Below are 27,336 nucleotides of genomic sequence, written 5' to 3'. Positions count from 1 at the left end.
TAAACAAGTCGTCGAAAAGCGATTACCCTGGCCTGATGTTGGCCAATCGTTCGTCGATTTGCATCCACCGGCGTTATTACCGATAATCCCGTAAAAGGAGAAGAAATACACTCGCGTTAAGTCTCGAACGCGTCAAGCTCTCGACTCAGAGATTAACGAGACTCGAGAGGGCATTGTTACTTGGAATCGTATGTTTTTTGTTCGGAGAACGATGGGATAAATCCACCTAGAGAGAAATATTTGAATCTGATATGAATTTCACGAAACTTAATAAAACAGTTAGGAATTACAATTCCTGGTTACACCTGGTGAATCTTTGAAACCGAAGTAGAGACTTATGGGCGACTAGTTGTTCGATTGGATAGGTTAGGTCTCATAGTGAGCCATTTAGGAATACAATATCTGAAGTCTAACTAGAGACATCCACGATCACCTAGTTAACCAACTAAGTTACGTAGATCCCATAGTTTAAGCAGAAATTCGATCTCTGGCTGCTCAGCTGGGTAGCTCAGATTGTTCAGCGAATCCAAAGTGGAATATAACTACTGGAAGTCTGACTAGAGATCCACGATCACCCAATTGATTATATTTGGTGTCACAGACCTTACAGTAGCCCGCAAAAGGGATACAACTTCTGGAGAATTCAACCAGAGACTCGTGTTCACTCGATCAACTGGATACACCAGACCTGGTGATCCAGACGGGGACAAAACTCGTAGGGATGCAACTAAAGATCCGTGTCCATCTATTTGACCAATTAGGCGTACCAGATCTAGTGATCCAAATAGGAACACTTCCAGAGACGCAACTAGAGACCCACGACCGCCTACTTGACCACCCAAGTATTCCAGGCTTTGTGTTCACAAGTGGACACGATCATTGGAGGTCCGAGTCAGGATCTTTGATTATCCACTTGTCCAATTAGGGATCTAACGCGACGCATACAGAGATCCCTGACAACTCGGAGGCTTGTCGTCGATCGATCCAATGAACACATCCCCGATCCTATCTAATAAAGACAAATCAAAAGCGAGATTTTGAATTTTAAAGAAAAATTCCAAAAACCTTAGAGACACCAAAGTATTCTAAGAACTCCGAGAATTCCAATGATCTCGAATTGTCGTCAATCCTCATAAACACATCCTCCATCGTATACAAGGATACAGTGAAAGTGTAAAGAAAGCAAGATTTTATTAAAAAGAATCTCAAGAATCCTAACCCAGGGTAAGAATCCTAACCCAGACCTAACCCTAAAGTATTCTAAAAACTCGAAGAATCCTAATATCTATCTAATAAAGACAAATTAAAAGCGAGATTTTGAATTTTAAGAAGAATTCCAAAAACCTTAAAGACACCAAAGTATTCTAAGAACTTCAAGAATCCCAATCAATGATCTCGAATTGTCGTCAATCCTCATAAACACATCCTCCATCGTATACAAGGATACAGTGAAAGTGTAAAGAAAGCAAGATTTTATTAAAAAGAATCTCAAGAATCCTAACCCAGGGTAAGAATCCTAACCCAGACCTAACCCTAAAGTATTCTAAAAACTCGAAGAATCCTAATATCTATCTAATAAAGACAAATTAAAAGCGAGATTTTGAATTTTAAGAAGAATTCCAAAAACCTTAAAGACACCAAAGTATTCTAAGAACTTCAAGAATCCCAATCAATGATCTCGAATTGTCGTCAATCCTCATAAACACATCCTCCATCGTATACAAGGATACAGTGAAAGTGTACAGAAAGCAAGATTTTATTAAAAAGAATCTCAAGAATCCTAACCCAGGGTAAGAATCCTAACCCAGACCTAACCCTAAAGTATTCTAAAAACTCCAAGAATCCTAATATCTATCTAATAAAGACAAATTAAAAGCGAGATTTTGAATTTTAAGAAGAATTCCAAAAACCTTAAAGACACCAAAGTATTCTAAGAACTTCAAGAATCCCAATCAATGATCTCGAATTGTCGTCAATCCTCATAAACACATCCTCCATCGTATACAAGGATACAGTGAAAGTGTACAGAAAGCAAGATTTTATTAAAAAGAATCTCAAGAATCCTAACCCAGGGTAAGAATCCTAACCCAGACCTAACCCTAAAGTATTCTAAAAACTCCAAGAATCCTAATATCTATCTAATAAAGACAAATTAAAAGCGAGATTTTGAATTTTAAGAAGAATTCCAAAAACCTTAAAGACACCAAAGTATTCTAAGAACTTCAAGAATCCCAATCAATGATCTCGAATTGTCGTCAATCCTCATAAACACATCCCACATCCTCCATCGTATACAAGGATACAGTAAAAGTGTACAGAAAGCAAGATTTTATTAAAAAGAATCTCAAGAATCCTAAAGGACCCTAAAGTACTCTAAAACCTCCAAGAATCCTAATATTGCTCGAGCTTTTTTGCTTAGAAAAAACGAATTGTCGTCAATCGATCCTAATAAACACACCCTCCACCTTATACAAGAATGACACAGTAAAAGTGTACAGAAAGTAAGATTTTATTAAAAAGAATCTCAAGAATCCTAACCCAGACCCTAAAGTATTCTAAAAACTCCAAGAATCCTAATATTGCTCTAGCTCTTTCGCTGGAATTCTTCATCGATCCCGAATTGTTGTCAACGTGTTCCATTGAACGGAGATATAAGCATATCTAACGACGAAAAATTGAAAGAAACTTTCTATTCTAAATCCAAAGATTCTTAATGACAATAGTCCGACTGGTGCACAACGCAAGGGTAATTGTTACCGTACCACAATTGTCACAAGTGACTGTAACCTTACAATTTGGCTGGACTTGAAATTAAGTGATCGCTGTTCACGATAGTTCCGAATGAACAAACAGGGTACGGATTAACTGCGTTTACGCGTCGAATCGATATCTCCGGTGGAAGTCTGGGCGCTCTTGGTGGTTCAATGGCAGTTCGGGCCGGTGTGCAAACACGCGTGTGCGTGTGCGCGAGTCGCGTGGCGATTCTAACAGGTCCCGAAAATCCAGTCGCGGCGGGTACGTATTACACGGCCCGTACGTGTTATCCGGCTTAGCCCTGCAAACAGGACGAGGGTGCACGTTGCAAACATAACCCGAATGCAATATGCATGCCGTGGTCGTGACGCGCATCCGCGGGGCCGAGAGTCTCGATATTCTTGCCATCATCGCGATCGAAGCCGGCCGACCCGAAACCGTTTTCGTCGATCGCGAAAATAAAGTCGGTTGCGAAAACGAATCGATGAATCGCGGCTTTTACACCGCCGAGGGATACACTCGAATTAGAAACCATGCAACGAACGATGAACTTACCGAGAAATTACGATCGGCGCCAATTCATAATCGGAAAATTCGCTACGCAGTATCGACGAATTAATTGTGGAATTAATCCGGCCTGTGACGTTTAACTTATAGGGCTGGCGAGGATTTGTCGCGCTATAATCTACACAACCGTCGTGAGCCTCACTGCGAATTAATCGTTTTGAATTCATTCAGATTGTAGCTTTACAAAGGCGATAGATACAACTTTTCGTAGTATGACTGTGCAAGTGTCGTTTGTGCGACTTTGTGGAGGATTATTTTTAACTAAGGGATGTAAAATATACTAGTCGTTGTAGAATTGTGTACTTGGTTATTATTATATTGTATTGCGATTTGGGTTCAATTTTCTGTGGAATTTTAAAGAATAGTGTCTATATTTACGGAACGTGGAACGATATTTCGTTAATAGGGTAAATTTAAGTATTTGGATGAATATTATTGTTTAAAGGAATACTTATTTTTATTTTGAAAGTTTTATTTTAAATTTTCTCCAGACGAGATAATTCACATATATTTTCTCGTTATTCCAAAATATTCTACTGGTCGAATACACGAAAACGAATTCTATCTACGTTCTCTCGCGATAATAGTGAAAGTTTAGGCCAACTGGATTGCGCGGTATTGCTTCTAGGGGTGAGATCCTCCCACTTTGTCTTTCATTGCTGGATTAGACTTTGATGGCGCGTTATGCGTGCGGGTCCTACGCAAACAGAACGAAGCTCGTGGAAAGGGACAAAGCCGACCAGAGTCCCCACCCGTGGACAACACTAAATATTGACACATACTGGGCCAAAGTGGGGGAAACCCTTGACTCTAGGGAGCAAGTTCGCGCGACTTAATTGGCCGACAATTTAAATATCCTTTTTCGAGGGAACGATTCGTTCGCGAAACACCCTCCTTCTTCAACGTTCTATCCATTTGGGATACGAAGTACGTAAAAACAATGGAAAACTTTGTCCTGGAATTTTAAGATCTTTCTAAAAGATTTTTTTCACCAATCTTCGTCTACGTAGATTTGTATATTCGTTTCTGAAAGTCATCGATACAATTTTATTCACATCCTCCACGTTGTTCGAATATTGTAAAATTTAATCGATTATTGAGTTTATTATTTCGAGGTGAGGTTGTGATTCTTTTTAAAGGTTTATATGTAGACATTTGGTTAAGTAGTTTTGTCAATTTCATTCGAAAATTAGGTACTAATTCTTTTAAAGGGATCGATTTCATTCTATTGTTCTCATCAAGGGTTGTTCTCAGATGAATGCACCGACAAATAGATTATCTAGCACGTTAAAATATTCACAGTACACGTATAGTTAAAACTACGTGATACATAACTTTAAATATTTATATCTTCGCAATTATCGAGTATCTATACTTTGGATTATCTACAGATTGTAAAGAGAACCTATCTTCTATTACTTCTATAAAAGTACGTTAAAATCGCAAGGGCATAGGTTGGTGTCTTATTAAATATGATACTTACGAAAAGAGTATAAGATTTCTGTCCGAATGATCAACTAAATAATTGGTGTCAGAAGAATGATTCGAACAGTTGACTCTTCACAACCCACACCACTTACAGTTTGACTCCAAGCTCTCCTCGACTGGCATCTGTCACCTGCTTCTCAATGAACACTGACTCACTCGAACTCGAAACTCTCCCCTTCAACAACGCGTTCGACCCGACCTCACTAACGTATACAAACACGCGACGGCGCCGTACACGAAAATATAACCCGGAAATTCCTACCGTGCGAATCCCAAGGATTAGAGAAATACGAACCATTTGAAAAATACCGAGCGTACCACGAGCCACAAGAATTCCAAGAATCCCAAGTGTCCCAAGAATCTTGAATATTGCGAGAATTCTCAGGATCCTAAGAATTCTAAGAACGCCCAGTCTCCTGAGTATCCTATGAATCCCAGGATATCCTAAGGATCCTAGGAATTCTGTGAATCCTGAGAATCCTGAGTATCTTGAAAATCCTAATAGCTCTGAGAATTCTGAAAATTCGATGAATCTTAAGAATTCTGAAAATCCTAACAGCTCTGAGAATTTGGAAAATTCTAAGAATTCTAAGAATCCTAAGTATTTTAAGAATCCTAAGAATCCTAAGTATTTAAAGAATCCTAAGAATCTTAAGCATTTTAAGAATCCTAAGAATCCTAAAAATTCTAATAGCTCTCAGAATTCTAAAAATTCTAAGAATCCTAAGAATTCTGTGAATCCTAAAAATTCTGTGAATCCTAAAAATTCTGTGAATCCTAAGAATTCTAAGAATCCTAAAAATCTTAAGAATCCTAATAATACGAAGAGTTTTAATTATGCGAGAATTCTCATGACTCTAAGGATTCTAAGAACACCAAGTCTCCTGAATATCCTAAGAATTCCAAGAACCCTAAGAATCCTAGGAATTCTGTGAATCCTGAAAATCTTGAGAATCTTAAGAATCCTAAAAATCCTAACACCTCTAAGAATTCTGAAAATTCTAAGAATCCGAAGAATTCTAAAAATCTTAAAAATCCTAAGAATCCGAAGAATTGTAAGAATTCTAAGAATACGAAGAATTCTGAAAATCTTAAAAATCCTAAGAATTCTGAAAATCCTAACAACTTTAAGAATTCTAAGAATTCTGAAAATCCTAACAGCTTTAAGAATTCTAAGAATCGTAAGAATTCTGTGAATCCTAAGAATCCTAAGAATCCTACGAATTCTAAGAATTCTAAGAATCTTGATTGTCCCACAAACAGCAAGAATTCTAAGAATCCCAAAAATCCCAAGAATCCCAAGAATCCCAAGAATCCCAAGAATCCCAAGAACCCCAAGAACCCCAAGAATCCCAAGAGTCCCAAGAATCCCAAGAATCCTGGAATTTCAAAGACTCCACAAGTCCCAAGAATCTCGTAATTCCCAAGATCCCTAAAAATTCTCAGTATCCCAATGACTCCACAAGTCCCAAGAGTTCTTCTAGTCCCACGAATCCCCGTGAACTCCACGAATACCAAGAACCCCAAGTACCCCAAGAACCCCAAGAACCCCAAGAAGCCCAAGAATCCCAAGAACCCCAAGAACCCTGAGAATTCCACCAATTTGTACGCCGTTAGACAGACCCCTGCGTCACCTGTCGATAAAATCAAAGCCAGCCTGGCTAATAACCAATTACCAGCATGAGCGTGTTAACTAGCGATTCGTGAACCGTTCGTTCCCGTCGATGTCACCCCGAAGAATTCGTGACCTGCATGCCGACAGCAAGCTTCTGCATCGTAGAAACGAGAATCCTGCGAACGGATCGATCGATCGTTAATCGCTGGGATCTCTCCTCTATTCACAGGATCTAACGTACGCGGAGGGCGGCCACAATTGGCGGAGCATAATCTTCTCGCTGCTGGTCATCGGCTTCGTTATCGCCGGGATCGTCACGGCCATTTACCTCCTTGGGTGAGTGTTCTCCGACCGCTTCTCTCATCCTTTTTCCACGCGGTGTAATCGCCGGACGATCTTTCAACGACTTCCACCGCGATAGTTTTTCTGGCTCCGGGTGAGCGAGGACGAAGAAGGGGCCGAAAGGATGCAGTTAAGGAGTCGGGGATGCCCTATCCGGTGTAGACCGCTTTCGCGAAATTAATCCGTCCCCTTATCGAGGAAATCTTCTGATCCTTTTATCGTCGGCCCGTGACCCGCCGCGGGGAGCATAACGCGAAACGGATCGGATTTATCGATCCGATGGAAATCCTACGGACCCTTCGTCGACTCTCTCGCGCCGATGGAATGGATGTCAGTTGCTGAGCCGACGGATATTGCACTGGGTGGTCCATTGAAATCGGTACACCGGACCTTGTCCTGCCTAGCACCAATTACACTTTCGAAAAGACCCCCTTCGAGACGATTCAAGTTATTATTCTGAGAATTGTCAACAATGTGGGAGATACGGTGATTTATACACAGTACGCTTTGCCCTACTGAAGATAACACTTACCAGAAGACGTTCTCAATACTAGACGAGCAATACTATTGTTTCGAGAACAATCAACCGTGGAAAAGGTACAGTGATGTACGTTCGTTGTGGACCACCCTGTAGTGCATGATTTGGCTCGTCAAAATCGGAACACCGGTTATCTTCGTGTTACGTGGGTCGTCCAAGTTGACAGGATGACATCCTGTACGAATCCTGAATCTTGTGTTTCGTATGAATAAAAATATCAGTTTGTGTAATTTTATAAATGTACGAATTGAGAAATAACATCGTTTAAACTTATTTGTGTATAGATTTCATACGCAACGAAGATGCTATCTTTGTCTTACATGGGACGTCTGAGTTGACAGGATGACATCCTGTACGAATCCTGAATTTCATTTTTTATATAAATAAAAATATCAGTTTGTGTAATTTTATAAATGTACGAATCTCTGTTCCCTTTAGAAATGTACGAATGGCATCGTTCAGACTTATTCGTGTATAGAATTCATGCGCAACGAAGATGCTATTAGAGTCAAATTTCATTCAATCGAGTGCCTAAGGATACTTCCTCCATTTTGAATCACTTCGCGTGTATCTCCTTTCACGCTATGTCTACTCTTGAAGAGACAGATAGCGCGAAGCTGTAGATTCGCGCGAAGAGATAAAAAAGAGGTGGGAGTAGGTGAATGTTACGTGGTGGGGATAACTGTTCCGTGACCTTGAGCGGTCAATTTATTTCGATTCAACTACCATTTACCGATTCACGATCCTGTAAGAGTTATAACCTCCAGGCTTTAGACGTATTGTTCCTCTTGTAAATAATACGTTGAGTTACACAAATATATGTACGTATAGTATGTCTCTTTAATTCTCTTCAAATTTGTCTTCATAATTAATCCATGTTCGTGAATATGGTAAAACATAGTGTCTACAAGACTATATTCCAAACAAAAAACACATCTTCAACGTGATAACCACTTAACCTTTAAACACACCATTTGGTGCAATTAGAAAATTATAAACTGATAAGTTGAACAATCTGAGTTGAAACTCACCAATTTGGCACATTTTGTTAGATTCTAAACTCTTTGTAAATAATTATAAAAGCATCAATTTCGAAAATTGTATCAAATACAAAATTCTATGCAAACAATTATAGAAATCAAAATTTTCAAAAATGTCATTAAACGCTGAATTATTTGTAGATAATTTAAGAACAATATTCATCTAATTATAATACATTACGTGCTAATCTACCTGACGATAAATTGAAAACTACAAAAAATTAAAAACCGTTAATTACAAAAATTTAGTTCAGTCGAGTGGTCTGTACGTGTAACAATAAACCTACAAGTATGACAAAAAATTGCTACACCGGAGAATTATTAAACCACAAAATAAATCGAGTGATCTAACGCGTAATAATAAACCTACAAGTATGACAAAAAATTGCTCCTCTAGAGAGAATTATTGAACCACGAAATAAGTGGAGATATAATAAAGGAATATAATAAAGGAAGATCGTCGATCGAGTTCAAAAACATGGCAGAGAGCGCGCGATCGATCGACACACGTCGAGATAACTTTCACCAAACTGGACATCAACTTTCAGGTACGTCGACGAGCTGCTGTACTGGAGCGGGAGACGTCTCACGTTAGACGAGTGCCTTCGTGATGACCTGACCCCTCACAGGCTACCACCGACCTGGATTTCCCATGACAAGTTTGTCTATCAAGCCGACGACGGTTCTCTCACTCTCCTGGACACCAGCAACAATTCCGTGTCCCTTCTGGTCTCCAATCACACGCTCGTACGTATCGTAGCGCCACGTTTCGTAAAATAGATCGCGTTACGCAACAAGTAGCGCATTCTTTAAAATTGTCGGTCGTCGGTGCCGCACGTTGCACGATACCAAACCGAGCGAGTTCAAATGCAACCGCGCGCCCCTTGTTTGCGAAACGTCAAAAGCAAAAATAGTACCGGATGCTCGAAAACAGTGGCTCGTGTTCGGTTCCGGGTGAAACCACGAGACGTGTTCAAGGTCGACCGTTGGTCCCCGAGAAAGAATAAAATGATCCGAATTTGAGAATTTAGGGACGAGTTTCTCGCTGATAAGCGAGTGATATCTCGTTTCATTTCATTCGACGTTTTCGAGACACGGGTGTGTAAGATGCATGAATATGAAATTAAATGGAAAATGAAAAGTGTGAGGCGAGCTGGAAGCTAAACGAGCTTATTGAAACTTAACCTCAAATGTATTCTGTACAAATATTGATAAGAGGATATTAATAAAATATTCGGTTGTTTGGAAAGTCATTTCGTTTTTTTTTTTTTTTGGTGAGAGTGAGACACGATTTTTTTAGAGTGTGTGAACATTTTATTAAATTATATATTCTCCATTTTGGAAAATGATATGACTTTACGGACAACTCAATAGAATATTTTATAGACGAATTTGGTATTAATATTGATTTTATGAACGCGTGAAATTTTTTATAATTCGATGGTTAAAATCTGGTGCAAGATGGTGCTTGTGATACCTCAACGAAGCTATGATCTTTTCCTCTCACTATACTATCTAGATCTGTTATATTTTGATTGTTAAATATTGCTTTTAATGAAACTATCAAGTGTTGAAAGTTTCGTCAAACTTTACACTAAATGAAAGAAAAGCATATTTAGAAATTACAAAAACTGAATATTGTTTATACAAAACAATTTTTCGTTAAAATTCGCAAGAAATAATCAAACTTTAAACTAAATGAAAGAAAAGCATATTTAGAAATTACAAAAACTGAATATCGTTCATACAAAACTATTTTTCGTTAAAATTCGCAAGAAATAATCAAATTTTAAACTAAACGAAAGGAAAGCATACTTAGGAGTTACGAAAATTAAATATCGTTTATACAAAATTACTTTCCGTTAAAATTACCCAACAAATAATCAAATTTCAAACCAAAAGAGAAACAAGCATACTTAGAAATTACAAAAACAGAATATCGTTTATACCAAAATATTTTCCGTTAAAATTACCCAACAAATAATCAAATTTCAAACCAAAAGAGAAACAAGCATACTTAGAAATTACAAAAACAGAATATCGTTTATTCAAAAATATTTTCCGTTAAAATTACCCAACAAATAATCAAATTTCAAACCAAAAGAGAAACAAGCATACTTAGAAATTACAAAAACAGAATATCGTTTATACAAAAATATTTTCCGTTAAAATTACCCAACAAATAATCAAATTTCAAACCAAAAGAGAAACAAGCATACTTAGAAATTACAAAAACAGAATATCGTTTATACAAAAATATTTTCCGTTAAAATTACCCAACAAATAATCAAATTTCAAACCAAACGAAAAAAGAAACATATTTAGAAGTTGTAGAAACTGAATATCCTTTGTAAACAAAATATTTTTCGAGTTGCATCGATCCGATCGTACATACGCTTATCCATTTTCATCGAAGCTCGACTTTCGTTAAAATCCAACAATACCCAGTAATCCAAAAATCAACTAACCGTGGTTGTAATTACCTACGAATCGACAAGGGACTCGAGACGATCAGTTCGATTCAAGAAAACAATCTTTCGAATCGTTTGAAAACTGCTCGAGGACCAATTCGCGAATCGTGTAAACGTGTAGCGAGCATTTTGTTCAAAAGTCGCGCGGGGAATCGGTCGAAAATTGGTTCGAGGTTCTGTTAAAAGCTTCAACGTGCAATCACCGGAAATCCCAGCGCCGTGGAGGCGTGGAAACGAATTCGAAAATTCGATGGTAAAAAGATTACAAAATTGTTTCAACGCAGCGACATTTTCGCGGTGGACACGTTGCTTTTAATCGTGTATTTCACCGCCAAGCTTGGAACAATGGCTGATTCGGTAATTTTCAACGTTTCCAAGAGGAAAACCCGAGACGATTGTTCCACGTCGATCTGCATAGCGGGTCTACCTACTCGCTTGCATTTTAATCCCTCTATGCATCTTTATGAACCGCGCAGTTTGCACGGTATAACGCTGGAACGATAGAAATACGAACAAACGACGGAACGAACAAATACAATACTGACAAACGAAATATTAATACGGATTAACGTATTTACATTTTGGAAAAATGCTCAGAAATCGGTAAATCTACGTAAATGCAGCTGTTGATGACAATGCACCTGTACGTGCATTGTTGATCAAAAGCGAGGCAAATATAATTCACGTAATCGTAATTTTTGTAATTGTCGCTATAGGTAAATTGACAAATGGAAATATTGATACGGAGTAATGTATTTAAATTTCTAAAGATTGCTGAAAAATTGACAAATCCCTGTAAATACTCGCGATGAACAAATAAAATTTCTATACGTGTTACAATTGGTAACCAAAAGTGAAAGAAAGAAAATTTAAGTATATAATAATTGTTCTATCGTTGTACATGTGAACGAAATATTAATACGGATTATTGTATTTAAGTTTGTAAAATATATTAAAAGAATCGTTAAATCTCTGCAAGTTGAACAATTCGTAACCAGACAAGATTTTTATGTAGTATATCATTTGGTAACTGAAAGCAAAAGGAAGAAAATTTATTCATATTTTCTCGTAACATCGTAGATTCCCTTTTTCGAAATTTATTCACTCTTTGAACGAGTATCTCCTTTCGATGAACTGTTTTCAGATCGCGTTATTGAATTTCAGTCGAGACGGGTGAAAACGATACGTGAAAATTGAAATTGTTCCCGCGTCGTAAATCGATTTACAGGTAAAAGTTATCCAAGTGCAGCGACCTCGTTAATCCCTTCCACTGTAATTAATTTGCAATGGAGCGCGGTTATAGATACCGTTTACTTTTTTTATTTAGTTTCGTATACACGGTGATTGGAAAAAAATAACGCTACTTGCCATTATTTTGCAAATCCATCGTTTGCAATCCATTGAAGCTCTCGTACACTTCAAATACATTTAAATAAAATTTCTAACCACGCACATCATTACAGAAATTCGTTCCTAGCAACAATTACAAATCCATAGATCGTTTCATCGATTTCGATTAAATCTCGTTCGAGTCGAGAATTTTCAAAGAACCTTGGAATCCTCCAAGGATATTTCCACCGATTTGAAACAAATTCATCACTCTCGCGCCATTTAAATGCTAACGAGTTTCCTAAGAAATCGAAACGTAACCTCGATTGTAAAATTTATGCCCTCGAACTATCCAAACCGGAACCAAAGTGTCTTTAAACACCAATTTGTTAATTTTCCATCGAATATTCAACCGAGTATTACACAATAAATGAACATCGAACCACCTGATCGCAAAAAATAAACGAATATTCCTCCTCTACGAGTCGAACAACGCGCATTCCAATTGTTTAAAAACAAATACAAATCCAAGGTTCCGTTTACGTTAATCTCGCGTTACCTCGTGCCCCGAATTGTACTTTAATATTGTATCAAGTACAATATCGTGCAATTTAAGGTGTCGAGTGCACCGTTGTGCGTGAAATAAACGAGAAACGTGACAATCTCCCATAATTACGGCGATAGAACGTGAACGTGACGCGTGGCCGCAAATTGATCGTTGTTCTTTCCCGTGAACGAATGTCAACGGTGTCGTTGATCTGAATAAATTTCGCGTGACGCGGACCGCACCGATTATTTCGATTTGTTAGCATCATTAACGTGCCGTCCAATAGACTAATTGCAATATGCATCATAATGCGGGACGTAACGCGACCAGCCGCGGACTAATTGGCCGAGAAATACGTTTGGAAATTGCGTAACGATCTGCGATCTGCTCGTAAGTTCCGTGACGTGACGGATAAGCGGGCACCGGCTACGATCGATTCACCGTTTCGAGCCTAATTGACCGAAACGCGTCCGATTGCCTCGAGAAATTACGCTCTCTGCGCTCGGTTCGAGGAAACACGATTTATGGAAAATTTTACTCTCGCCGGTCATTTCGGCGCGATCTTGCGTCTCGGTTTGAAATTTATGCGCGCGAGAAATGTTTGGCGTTATTTTGATTTTTGAAAGTGGCTTTATAGCGATCGTACAGTTTCTTGTAATTTTATTGTCACATTTTCGGGAATCACGTAACGTACGGAAATTCGAGTGTACGTTGTGTTTTCATTGAAAATTGATTTTGCGTGTTTTGATAAATTACATCCGAAGAAAAATTCCTCGTTCTCGACAGGCATCTTTGATTTTTAACATAACCTCAACTCTTTCCATTGTACCGCTTTTCTTCCATCATAAATTCAAGAAAGATACGTCTTGCGTTTCTGTAAAATTTATTTAGGCGCGCGATTGTGGTAACATCGAGTTGGACGCAGACTTGTTTTTTTTTTTTTTTAGTTAGTAGCGTTTACTAGGTTGTTCAATAAGTCAATAAGTTTTTAAGTTTTTGTTGTTATTTTCATTGGGAAAATATACTACGACACTTCGACTTTGAAGAATTGTATTGGGTTGTTTGGAAAGTCATTTGGTTTCTTTTTTGTTTTTTTGGTGGAAATGAAACAAGGTTTTTGTTAGAGTGTGTAAAGATTTTATTGAATTGTGTATTTTCTCTTTGGAAAATAAAGTGACTTTATGAACGAATTAATGAATATACGAACGAGTTGATAGATTTATGTGAAACTTCACACGTGTGAAATTAAACAGTAGTGTTGTCTTTAGAAAAATAAAAAGAGGAATTTAATAGCTCCATTTCTTATCGAACGACAAAACTTATTGAGGAATTTATTAGTTTTAAAATTGTTATTTGTTATCTATTGTGCAGGATTTATAGTGTTATTATTTCTATTTTAAAGCAGTGATCGTGTATGTATTGTTTGCTTTAGTATAAGATCAGATTTAGTAATATAGAAAAAATATATATATATTTAAAAGGAAGAAGAATTAAATTAGTGTTGAGGGCCAGTACCATCTTTAGAAAAATAAAACAACGAACGACAAAACTTATCGTGTACTTGTAAATTCCATTAATATATTTTATTTCATTGCAAATAATAAGAAAACGTGAATATATAATTACTATGCATATTTACTTTTAAACGAAAAAGAGTCGTGAACTCCGTCCGATTTATCAAAAGTCACTGACATATGTAAACAATTATATTATTACGTACCAATGTACATATCAGTCTTTGTAATCTTTCCAACGTCATTATATTTTGACACATCTCGGTAAATTGCGCAATAATCAAATTACACAAATCACACTTGACCAATTTTCAACAATTTCGATTCATTGGTTTCACACAAAATCAATTTTCAATTCAAACATAACCTACACTCGAATTTCCCTACAATTATACCGTACGTTACGTGATTCCCGAAAATGTAACAATAAAATTACAAGAAACTATACCATCGCTATAAAGCCACTTTCAAAAACCAAAATAATTCTAAACATTTATCCAGCAAGCTATTCTAATATTCACGTTATTCGTATTGTTGGTCAAATACAGAAACTTGATAAATTACAACCGAAGAAGAATTCCTCGTCCTCGATAGACATCTTTGATTTTTAAAATAACCTCACTTTTTCCATTGTACCGCTTTTCTTCGATCATAAATTCAAGAAAGATACGTCTTGCGTTTCTGGCAGCTCGCTTCGTATATGTTGCGCGTCTCGCGAGTAAAAACTCGAACAAAAGTAATCGAGGATCGTTGGTGACGTGGCATCGACATTTCCCGCGCGAACCATCAACTTTCGCGAACAATATAACGCCCGGGGTGGCCCCGGATTCCTAAATGCTCGCATAGCGGGAGACATCATAAACCCGGGGGTTTAACGAATTACCACCGGTGTACGACGAAATTAATTAAACGCACGGGAACAGGCCGCGTTGGAATTCACCAGCTCGAGATTAATCGTAATTAAACGCGCGTCGGTCCAAAAATTTCGTGGTCGAACGAAACGATCGCAAACGTTTCGTCGAATAACGCTGGTGGCTCCCTCTCGGCACTTCGCCCGGATAACCTCAAAAATTTTTTTTTCCCTCGCGAAGATTACGCGTGTTGATACAATAAATAAAGAAACGAGTCAGTGGGTCTAGAGAAGGACCAAATTTGATTCGTATAATAAACGAAGGAATTCAACGTGCAACGATTTCTTAGCTATGTTTACTCCGAGTATGTAAATACTTATTTGATCTTTTTATTCGTGAAGTATATATAATGGTACGATCGAGGTTGTCGTTACCTTTGAAAAATTTTGAAAGAAACAAAATACGCAATGAAAATTGTGAAAATGAAAGAAAAATAAAAGGATATGGTAATGGAGATTTAATCGAGGGAAAAATAATTAGATGAGAACAATGTTAAAACGAGTGAAATAAAAGTAGCTATTTTTGCTATGAATGTTCTTTTCTAGGCTTGAGAAATATCAGGATTGTTGAGGTAAAGATCGTTGTGAAATAATCGTGAAAATTGTTACTGAATAATCGTAGAGATAAACAGATGCAGTTTGATCGAGCATAAAATTGGTTGTAGCTAGAACACAAGAGCAAATAGGTCATTGGACTTTAATAAGACTATATTTGGTCGAGGGTCTAGCTACACCCATGCAGACTGATCGAGCACAAAATTTATAAGAATTTTATCACAAGGGCATCGAGTTTTTCACCCGACTGTACTATGTACGCGAAAATTTACCCCCACTTTTCTCTCACTCCGATAATAAACAATTATCAAACGTATTTTAAGAAAATTAATTACAAAATGGACACACGACATTAATAACGATAATTAATCTAGACGATGTTTCTCACAAAACATTCCAATCGTAAAATCGTCCTTTAGCATATGAAACAAGTATCCTAATATTTGTTTACACTCGTATCTCGCAATCTCTCGCTCGTAAAATCAATTGCACACTATCGAAAATCAACTATTACTATTTAAACTATACTATTTGAAACAGAGGAACAACCGACAGGGAATAAAAATAGGAGTCGCGCCCAGAGTAATTCACCCTCACCGAAGTAACCTCGAACAGCCAATTGAACTTCGTTCCGACTATAGTCTCCGATTCATCGAAATAAATCTTTCGTTCCAACACCAATTGTACCCGTATCCACCAGACAGATCCTTACAAATGAACCAATTAACCGACCTGAGAAGACACTACACTTCTTTTTCCTCCCTCCTTTTTTTCTCTCTTCATCCACGCCCTCTTTTTACACAAATCTACCCTACCAACCTCATCGATACCACAGCTACACAATCTCGACGTGAAAAACTCGACCGATCTCATCCAAAAACGATCAACGCGCACGAATTGTAACTTTAATTGGCGCGAACGCGAGCGTGTTTCGTCGCGCGGTACTTTGACCTTGAACGGCCAAATAATTGCGCGCCGATTTTATTCACGCGTTGAAACGGCCAACTCGCGCGAACGAGCCGAATTATCGACAGACAAATTCACTCTGGAGCGCTTCGTGGGATGCAAATGAAAAATTCTATCCACATTGTAGAAACACGAGGGGGAGGGGGATCAAAGAGTGGGGGAAACAATAAACAATCTTAACATCGATTTAAAATATTAGAAATATTAGAAAGAAACCTTTATATAGATTGAATCAATTTTAACTGACTGTTTTTTGAAATGTTTGATAATGTTTGATTATTATTTTTTTTTACAGATTATAAAGAATTTTATGAAAATTTATAGTAGCTATATACACAGTGCTAGAACAGGTTAAAATTATTGAACAGGTTAATATTTATTTATATCCATGTTACATCAGTCAGTTCAAGTTGGCTCACACTGTATATCTCTAAAAAAAAAATTTCGAGAACAGTGAGAATTATGACCGGCCTTATTATTGATTACAGCACGCGTTATCCGAACTTAAATCGTAGAGCGAGAGATTAATTAACACAAACGCGAGCGTGTTTCGTCGCGCGGTACTTTGACCTTGAACGGCCAAATAATTGCGCGCCGACTTTATTCACGCGCGTTGAAACGTTCAACTCGCGCGAACGAGTTGAATCATCGAGAGACAAATCACTCTGGAGCGCTTCGTGGGATGGAAATGAAAAATTCTATCCACGTTGCAAGAGCACGTGGGAGGAGGGGAGGGGGAGAGGAGAGTTAAAGAGTGGGTGAAACAATAAACAGCCTTAACGTCGGTATCAAACGGCGGTCCCCCCGAGCCTTATCTATCAAGGAGGCGAGTTTAGCCCGCGGCGCGCCATAAAACAAAGAGAGTGGGCTGTATATAAGGCAAAGTTCGAGGTATTCTCCGGTTTATTCAAGGGAAAGGGGGTCATTCCTCTGCCTCCGCTCCGGTGGTATTGCATTTTCTGCTCGATGGAACGATCCATGCCCAAGAGCAGCCCAAAAAACGATAGACCGAAGGAAACAGAGAGCAACGGGATCCCCGCTAATGGTTTCACCCGAGGAATTGCACCACGGCCTGGTACACGCGGGATAATTTTAAAATCGACCTGGCTGCTCTTTCGAAGAGCTTGACGTTCATTTGCGGATTTAACCCATCGACGATGATACGAGAAACCTGTACGAAAGACAGTTAGGAGGTTAGATTGGGTCAATTAGTGTCAGGCTGTGTCCTTCTGAGCATCACTCTTGGAATAATTTTTCTATTTTTTCTTCGAATCGAAGAATGTTCGCAATGTTTACAAATCGATTAATTATGAAAGAGTAACCGAAGGAATTTAGGATAAGAGTACAATCTGGAGACTATACTTCTGAGATGTTCAAGTCTGTTCTGAGACTCTTCTCTTTGAAAATATTAGGATACAGATACTTATTTCTTTGTTAAATTAATTTTAGTTTCTCTTCTTTGTCGATGTAAATGTAAATAAAATTACAATTTTTATTGTTGCTGTATTATATTCTTTGTGTGTATAATAGTGTGAGTAGGTGTCCCTTAATGTAGGCAAACAGTACATGTGTGAGATGGTCTGTCTGTATGCATAGTTTGATAAATAGGTAAATATTTTTACATTAACATTGTCCAATGATAATAGGATAAATTATTTTACAATATAAATTCATTGGGTTGAACTTAAGACACATATAAACCACTTTGACAGGCTGTTGTGACGAATAGCGATGCTAGGTTCAAAGTGTTCACGACTTCGTCATTATCACAGCGACAGATAAACAATCGAGCGATACTTGCGGTAACCAAATTTATCCAACAATCAAACAAAATACAATTAAAGATACTCCAACGACTCTGCTTCGCGCCTGTATTGCGAACTTTCAGTGTACGATCTTCGATTAATTTCGGAAGAGCAATGTTTGCGAATGTTTGATGAAACTCTCGACTATCGAATTGCAGGAACGACAACACCAACCGATCGTGAACCACGATATCTCGTTTGAAAGAGGATGCCGGAATAAAGTGAAAATGTTTACCAATATTTTAACAGCGTACATTCGTTAAAGAACTGTTAAGAGAAACGAAGACAAAGAGGAACCAATGTGAACCGAGAAATCAAAGTGTTCCCGGGCAAAGTGGACCGAGTCCAAAATACCCAATTTCTTTTCCCTCTTGGACCGCCAGACAGGGCACAGACGAACGAACACACCGCATTGATCCGATCTGGCGTCCACCAGGATACTATATCCGTCTCTCTTCGTCCTTCTGGAAACAAATATCGACTGCTATCCGCTCTCTTTCATCCATCCTACCCCGGTCGCGTTAATATCGGGTTCGAAAGCGGGCAATCGAAAAATTTCACCGCGTTTTCGAACCGCGTAATTAAAAACCTCCCTGGTGAAGTCGGTTGTTTGTCTCAATTAGAACAGAAGGGCAAAATGAGTATGACTCGAAATAGGTCGAGTAGGTCGAAGCTCTCCTAGACATCGTATCATAATTCGAACACGTACGGGTAATTTGTATACCTTGTCACACTTTCGAGACAAGTTTGGTGCAAGGGTTTGTAGCTTCTATAATATCCGTGGCGATCCATCACTATCGACGCGAAGGTCTCTGTTTTATGAACCACGAATCCGAGAGACGCCACCATGGAGCTCTCATCGTGTTCATTAGTGACAATGTTGACGTCCATGATGGATTCGGTTCTTCGAGCAAATGTTCGGGACTCCGGTGGACGAACCTTGTCAATCTGGTCGAGCTTTGCTATATTTATTCGTCGCGTTTCCGGTGATACGGTGACGGTGTATCGAACACGGCTCTAGTTTTTAACGAGAGTCGCTCGAACGATGGTAAAAAGTTTCCTACGTGCTCTTATCGAAGAGAAGAAACGACACGACTCGTAAAACGAGAGAAGACAGTGTGATGAGAAAGTCTAGCGTTGTTTGTAAACAATAAATCTCTCTGTACTTTAACCTTGTTTTTGCGCGAAAACCAATAACAGGTTCTCGAAGTGTAGCGAGACAGGAAAAAAAAAAAGTAATTCCGTGACTCTCGATCGAGCGAGTGGCCTTGAACGGCCACAATATTTGGTGTAGACCTCGGTTGAAATTCCTAGGAATATTTCTGGAACATGAGGCTCGTTGCAGCTCAGAAACGAGACTAAATTGAACGCATGCTTTCAGTGAGCTTATTCAACTCCTCGTTTTAAGTTTTAAGAATACTGACGAACGATAATTTCAGTTCCCTTTTCTCAAGTAAGAAAATATATATTGATAAAGAATATAGCGACACAAGAAAAAAAAAAGTAACTCTGTGACTCTCGATCGAGCGAGTGGCCTTGAGCGGCCACAATATTTGGCGCAGACCTCGGTTGAAATTACTAGGAATATTTCTGGAAGAGGAAGCTCGTTGCAACTCAGAAACGGGGCTAAATTGAACGCATACTTTCAGTGAGTTTATTCAACTTCTCGTTTTAAGTTGTAAGAATACTGACGAACAATAATTTCAGTTCCTTTTTTTCTTATACACGAACGCGTTCCTAATAAGCTTCTTTCACTCGCGTAAAGTTTTACGAATACCATATGAAAAGCCTAATTTCAGTTCCTTTTTTTCGAATAAGAAAATATATATATTGATGAAGAATATAGTGTCACAGGAAAAAAAGAAAGTAATTCCGTGACGTTACTCTCGATCGAGCGAGTGGCCTTGAACGGCCACAATATTTGGCGCAGACCTCGGTTGGAATTCCTAGGAATATTTCTGGAGCACGAAACACGTTGCAACTCAGAAACGAGGCTAAATTGAACGCATGCTTATAGTGAGCTTATTCAACTCCTCGTTTTAAGTTTTAAGAAGACTGACGAACAATAATTTCAGTTTCTTTTGTTTTTGCACAAGAACGCGTTCCAATGAGCTATATTCTTTATCAATATATATTTTCTTAGTCGTAAAAGTGAACTGAAATAATACTTTTCGCAAGGTATTCGTAAAACTTCTTTCACTGGCGTGAATTTTCCCGATTACTTCACGAAAAGCCTAATTTCAGTTCCCTTTTCTCAAGTAAGAAAATATATATTGACAAAGAGTATAGCAACACAGGAAAAAAAAGAAAGTAATTCCGTGACTCTCGATCGAGCGAGTGGCCTTGAGCGGCCACAATATTTGGCGCAGACCTCGGTTGAAATTCCTAGGAACATTTCTACAGCACGAAACACGTTGCAACTCAGAAACGAGGCTAAATTGAACGCATGCTTTCAGTGAGTTTATTCAACTCCTCGTTTCAAGTTTTAAAAACACCTTACAAAAAGCCCAATTTCCCTTTCCTCGAATAAGAAAACACACATTGATAAAAAATACACAGTACACCAAACCAGGTGTAACGAAAGCTATCCACCGATGTCGAAAGAACCATCGCGATAAACAGAATAAATAAATTGCCCGGATGGTACGCGAAACTGACAATTCGAACATCGTTATCGTTAACTATCGTTGCAACGTCCGTTACGCGGACACGGGTATGACGCAGCACGGTGAACAAAGATGGACGATAATTTCAATTCGTGTAGTGTAACGGGCCGTCATCGAAATTCGCTCCAATTTAATGCATACGTAATGAACTACGCGGCCCGATAATCATCGTCTGTTCGACCGTATAGTTTAATAACGTAATTCGTAACGGTCACCGGGGAACAATTAAAGAACGTGATCGATGTCGTCCGTGGGAGTCGTTCGTATTCACGGGGCGTCATCGCTGAAATACGACGTCGTTGGTCCGCGTTGCGGTTGATTTAAGACCGTGTCGCTCTCCGCGCGTGTGAAACGCGTTCTCCGCGCGCTTAACTATCCGGTTGGTCGTGGAGATAAACGCGAAAAGACGCTTTTCGACGCACCCCGTAGCTTCGAATTCGCCCGCCATGGATTTACGAACGGGAGACAGTTAACGGTCGCGGAGAAAGTGAGCAAAATGGAGAAACACACAAAGCCATAAATCTACCTCGACTTTGTTTTCAGAGACAGCTGAACGTTCAAGGCTACCAGTGCAGCTCCGACCTACGTTACGTGTTGTTCAAGCACAATGTCAAGCCGGTGAGTAATACGAGCAACCGAAAAATATTTCACGCGGGCTTCGACGCGTCATTAAACCACTTAACGCTGATTGGATCGAACGTGACGTGGATACGTTACGATGGAACCGTACGGGTCGAATTCAATGCTCCCGATGGACCTTTCGTATAATTTTATAGCCGATCCGATGTGTCGTACAATGATTGCGCAATCTTAGAATCATCTTGGACGTTGATATTCGACGATACTTGAAACGACCTTGGACGTTCAAATTTGGCGATTTTCGTTGTCGTAACCTTGAAATAAACTTGAATCGAGGTATTTTCACCGAATGTAAATAAATTAAAGATTGCTCGACCTGGAAGCAACCTCGCGCGATTATTCAATGATACGTAGTACCGGTTAGTAGCGATCGATGTTTGGGTAAAAAATTTGAAAATTTATTTTTAATCGCTGGAAAAATCGTGGATGATGAATTAGCGTTTTTGAAGTTACGTACGGATGGATTGTTAATCTCTTGAAAACAATAATAGAAACGATTGTGAAATTTAACGTACGTTGACACTATCTTGGAATATCCTTCCATCTCGTTGTTCATGCTGAGAGTGTACAAAAGAAAGATCACGTAACTTCAAAATAACTTACGTCCTTAATACCCAATGACCTATGTGGTACGTGACCCTGAAACAACCTTGGACCGGAGTGTTCGCATGGAAAGTGTATAGAAAAGAGATCACGTGACCTCAGAGTAAACTTCGATCCGAATATTCAATGATCTTGAAAGAACATTTACCTGAATATTTAGCCTGAAAGTATATTAAAAAAAAAGAGAGAGAACGATCCACCAGGGTGGCCTTAAAATCGTTGAAAATAGTTTAAGGCGACCTTGAGATCTTAAATCGTAGAGGATTAAAATAATAAAATGTGCTTCGACTATTCGCTACGCATAGGACGATGAAGCTTTAAATGAAACTGTTCAATTCTTTCAGGTGTTCAGACACACCTTCACCGCTTACTATACAGTCTACGACGTCACGAACGAGTGAGTAGAACTATAAAGATCGTTGAAAGTTAGCTCGAACCGATTGAAGAAGAAATTCGGTACCCACCAATCGTTAGAAACGACAACGTAACGATAGTCGCGCTAAAAAAAAAGAAAAAAAAAAAGAATCCCGAAATTAGTACCATTTTCCATTAGCGTTTGATCATTTCCCGTGGAATGCTTTCAGTCATCACACACCTCTCCGTCTGCACGCATCGCGAAGGATGCAGCAAACGCGACTGCAACACGCCGCCTGGTTGGGCAACACTTCGGGCCTCTTGATGGTGTCCGAGAACGATATTTACGTCAGACTGGCGCCGTCCGCGGCGGAAGACGCACGATTGACCGACACAGGTGTCCCTGGCGTGATCTATAACGGTGTCCCGGATTGGTTGTACCAGGAGGAAGTGATGCCTCGGCCAGAAGCAACCTGGCCTAGCCCCGATGGCACGCATCTTCTCTACGCTACGTTTAACGACACTAAGGTCACTGCCTTGGAGTTCCCCTGGTTTGGTACCCAGCCAGGCCACGACGGAGCCAGTTCCAGTCCTCTGAGTACACCCAGAAGAGGTTCCTTTCCGCCGTCGAAATCTGTCAGATACCCCACACCGGGATCGTCCAATCCGGAGGTGGAACTATTGGTGATGGAACTTAGCAACGTGACCAGTTCCGCGAACGGAAACGGAACCATGAACTCCACCACCGTCTTCAGGACAAAGCTGAAGCCACCGCCTGTATTGGATGGACAGTAAGTGGTGTGGAGTTCTATTTTATGAGATAATAGCTTAGCTAGCTTGAAATCTTGCAAACCAGAGAATTTGCAATGATTATGACAGTATTTGGATCACGAGAGTTAACTTCGAGTACTCTCGTGGGATCCAGTTCTGATGATAGATTTATGAGATAGTAGGTTAGCTAGCCTGAAATCTTGCAAACCAGAGAATTTGCAATAATTGTGACAGTATTTGGATCACGAGAGTTAACTTCGAGTACTCTCGTGGGATCCAGTTCTGATGATAGATTTATGAGATAGTAGGTTACCTAGCCTGAAATCTTGCAAACCAGAGAATCTATTGGGTTGTTCGGAAAGTCATTTTGTTTTCCAAAATGGAGAATATACAATTTAGTAAAATGTTTATACACCCTAAACAAATCGTGTTTAATTTTTGCCAAAAAAAATCGAAATGACTTTCCGATCAACCCAATAATTGTGACAGTATTTGGATCACGAGAGCTAACTTCGAGTACTCTCCTAGGACTCAATTCTGATGATCCCTGGGTCATGGGGTTTAATTAGTCCAAGTTCAACTTGTAAGAATCTTATCCCAATGACCTATCAACGTTCAATATAAGAGGACTCGTGAGATCTGATTATGTCATCAACCCACAATCATCTATCGATAATTTTTATTTCGTGTTACTTGAGATGGGCACCTCTTGTACCTATCAACATTTAATATAAAAGGACTCGTGAGATCTGATTATGTCATCAACCGACAATCATCTATCGATGATATTATTTCGTGTTACTTGAGGTGGGCACCTCTTATACCTATCAACGTTCAATATAAGAAGACTCGTGAGATCTGATTATGTCATTAACCGACAATTATCTATTGATGATTTCATTTCGCGTTACTTGAGATGGGCACCTCTTGCAGAGAGTTCTACCTAATATCCGCCGGTTGGGTGGGCGACGACGCCACCGAGATTGCAGTTGTGTGGATGACGAGAACGCAGAATCTGTCGCTGGTGTCAGCCTGTCGTGCACCCACGTGGGAATGCGAGGAGACCCATTCGGAAAGAGCACCCGAAGGTCAATGGCTCGACGCGCAGCCCCATCCGGTTTTCGCCCCTGACGGTGACAGTTTCTTGCTGTTGGCCGCCGTTCAGGAAGGCGACAAGGAACACTTCACCCACATCAAACACGTGACTCTGACTCAACAGAGGATAGCGGTACTCTCTCACGGTCGTTACGAGGTGAACAACTTGTCATAGCTAAGTACGATGATCCTCTGTACGATAATGTGGTAAAAATTCCTTAACTCGTTGCCAGGTAAGCGAAATCCTAGCGTGGGACACCAAAGCACACCTAGTCTACTACTTGGGTACCAGGGAGAGGAGGCCTGGACAAAGACACCTGTACGTTGTACGTGATCCTACTGCCGATGATCCTCGGCGTCTAGAGCCGCTCTGTGTCACGTGTGACCTTGGAGAAGTTCTTTGGAGCAGTAGGTAGGTATAACTCTACCAAGGGAGAGTGAGGTCTGAGTGGGGACAAGTTCGACGGTGTAGGTAACTCCAACCAATGTTCGACTTTGCGAGTTAGTGTGCTCGTTTCGGATCACGAGCGGCTGGCAGGCCACGGCTATGGGTCAACTGATGTCGCAGTTGCCCTAAGAGGCGACCGGGTGCAACCGCAGAAGTGGTACAGGTTGAATGTACGACAAACCTAAAGTGAGGTTTGAGGTTGGGGGCGTTTAGTGTGGTAAACGGGGATGGAAACTTTCGCTAGACTTGCGGAGGGGCAACCGATGTCTTCGCGAACCGGCTTGTGTCAGCTCACGGGCAATCGACACACCGCAACTATGAGCCAATTGACTTCACGGCGACGGTTAAGGGGCAATCCCGTAAACTCTGTAATACACTGAATGGGAGACGATGGATAGACGGGTGATAGATTTTCGCGTCTACCAAGTTGGTTTACGCGCGTGTGCTTGGTACCTCACGCTCGCTTGGCCAAATAACCACCACCGTGTCTGTGTTTTCTGACATTCGTGAGAATGCTGATGTTTGAATCACTGTGACAGATTTTATTACACCAACTGTACACACTTCGGTGCATCCGTGAGTCCAGCGGTCGAGAACACGTCTCAAGGTTTCTACGTCCTCTATTGCGAAGGTCCAGGCCTTCCTCTGGCAGGCGTCCACTCGACGACTTCCCACAAGATGATCCGCGTACTCTACGATACGAGAATCCAACGTGGGGACAAACTTTCCCAACTAGCGCTGCCGACTCGAAGAAGCTTCGAGGTATCGAGCACTTCTTTGAAATATACCAAGAACTGTTTTCAAGTTGGTGTTAACATCGTACGTTTACAGGTACCGTTGCCCCAGGGCTGGAAAGCCCAGGTGCAACTGTTGCTACCACCTTCGTGGCGAGAGGAACTCAGAGACGCTGCCTTCCCGGTCCTGGTCGAGGTGAACGGTCGTCCAGGTAGCGAAGCGGTCACCGATCGTTTCAGGATCGACTGGGGCACTTACATGTCGAGCCACAATGACGTGGTGTACGTCAGGTTGGACGTACGAGGCGCCAGGGGTCAAGGAAAGAGAGACCTGTTCAGGAGAATCGGTGGTGTCGAGGTTCAGGATCAGTTGACTGTCCTGAGGCACCTACTGAAAACATTGAAGTACCTTGACGTGACGAGAGTCGGAGTGTGGGGTTGGGGTTACGGTGGCTACGTAACCGCCATGGTATTGGGAAACCAGGAGAACGTGTTTAAGTGCGGCGTCGCTGTGAATCCTATCGCAGATTGGCTCTATTACAGTGAGTCGATGAGATTTCTTCTCAAACGATAGTTAATTTTTGTGGTTTGCATCTTGAAAGAGGAAGAAAGGTTCTCTTCGTTCGAGAGTGTTAGTTCACGTTTCTCTGATGCAGATTCCGCGTTCACGGAGCGAGTCCTTGGCGCTCCGGCCGAAAATTACAAGGGTTACGTGGAGGCTGACCTGACTCAACGAGCTAGGCTCGTACCCAGTCACAGTCTCTACCTTCTTCATGGTCTAGCTGACCTCACAGCGCCTTACACGCACGGCGTCGCCTTCGCTAAGGCACTGTCCGAAGCGGGAATCATCTTTAGATACCAGGTGAGGATACTATAAACTACGCTTTCACAATAAGTATCCTCATTTTGCAACTGACGTTGGTACAGCCTGGCCAAGAGGTAGCGAGGTTCCATACCCGTATATCAGTGGGTCTGATCAGTTTGAATCCCTTCTCTCTCCATTGCTATAGTTTTCCTCTCTTGTTACCTCACTATGACGTCAGTCTGGCTACAGCAAAAATAGCAAATATCCATCCTTTCTCTCTTCACTCTCCATTTTAGTATATACCACTGCTATAGTTTTCCTTTCTTGTTACCTCACTGTGACGTCAGTTTAGCTACAGCAAAAATAGCAGATATCCATCCATTCTCTCTCCACTCTCCATTCTAGTATATACTCCACTGCTATAGTTTTCCTCTCCTGTCACCTCACTGTGACGTCAGTCTGGCTACAGCAAAAATAGCAGATATCCGTCCCTTCTCTCTCCATTCTAGTATATACCACTGCTATAGTTTTCCTCTCCTGTCACCTCACTGTGACGTCAGTTTGGTCACAGCAAAAATAGCAGATATCCATCCCTAGACCTACCGAAAATCTCTATCTCTACCTACCTCGGATCTCAGTCTTCCGGCCAGGCTACACATTCTTCCTAAGTTATGGCATTCGAACGTTTCTTCTTCTCGAGAATTATTTACTATTGTACAATCGTTATCGAATGTTCATTGAATCAGTTTAACACAGGTGAAACTCAACTTTGATATATCG

At 40.1% G+C, this 27,336-nt stretch overlaps 1 protein-coding gene across 5 annotated transcripts in view; it reads left to right on the top strand.

The window, feature by feature from the left end:
- Positions 1 to 27,336, top strand: part of LOC143146720 (A-type potassium channel modulatory protein DPP6) — a 172,302-nt gene that overhangs the window by 136,463 nt on the left and 8,503 nt on the right. For 4 of the 5 annotated variants that reach the window (XM_076311277.1, XM_076311278.1, XM_076311275.1 and 1 more), the window contains exons 4-13: positions 6,654 to 6,760; positions 8,893 to 9,091; positions 21,651 to 21,725; positions 22,694 to 22,746; positions 22,934 to 23,494; positions 24,408 to 24,726; positions 24,803 to 24,981; positions 25,557 to 25,779; positions 25,849 to 26,293; positions 26,408 to 26,613. In XM_076311277.1, coding sequence (XP_076167392.1) covers positions 6,654 to 6,760; positions 8,893 to 9,091; positions 21,651 to 21,725; positions 22,694 to 22,746; positions 22,934 to 23,494; positions 24,408 to 24,726; positions 24,803 to 24,981; positions 25,557 to 25,779; positions 25,849 to 26,293; positions 26,408 to 26,613 — 2,367 coding nt within the window. Of the gene's footprint in view, positions 1 to 6,652; positions 6,761 to 8,892; positions 9,092 to 21,650; positions 21,726 to 22,693; positions 22,747 to 22,933; positions 23,495 to 24,407; positions 24,727 to 24,802; positions 24,982 to 25,556; positions 25,780 to 25,848; positions 26,294 to 26,407; positions 26,614 to 27,336 lie in introns of all 5 variants that reach the window. The other variant, XM_076311280.1, reaches the window with a different exon arrangement.

This window comes from Ptiloglossa arizonensis, chromosome 5 (genome assembly GCF_051014685.1).
Source record: "Ptiloglossa arizonensis isolate GNS036 chromosome 5, iyPtiAriz1_principal, whole genome shotgun sequence".
Lineage (NCBI taxonomy): Eukaryota > Metazoa > Arthropoda > Insecta > Hymenoptera > Colletidae > Ptiloglossa > Ptiloglossa arizonensis.
The sequence above is the reverse complement of the archived record's forward strand: the minus strand, read 5'-3'. Positions and strand labels throughout refer to the sequence as shown.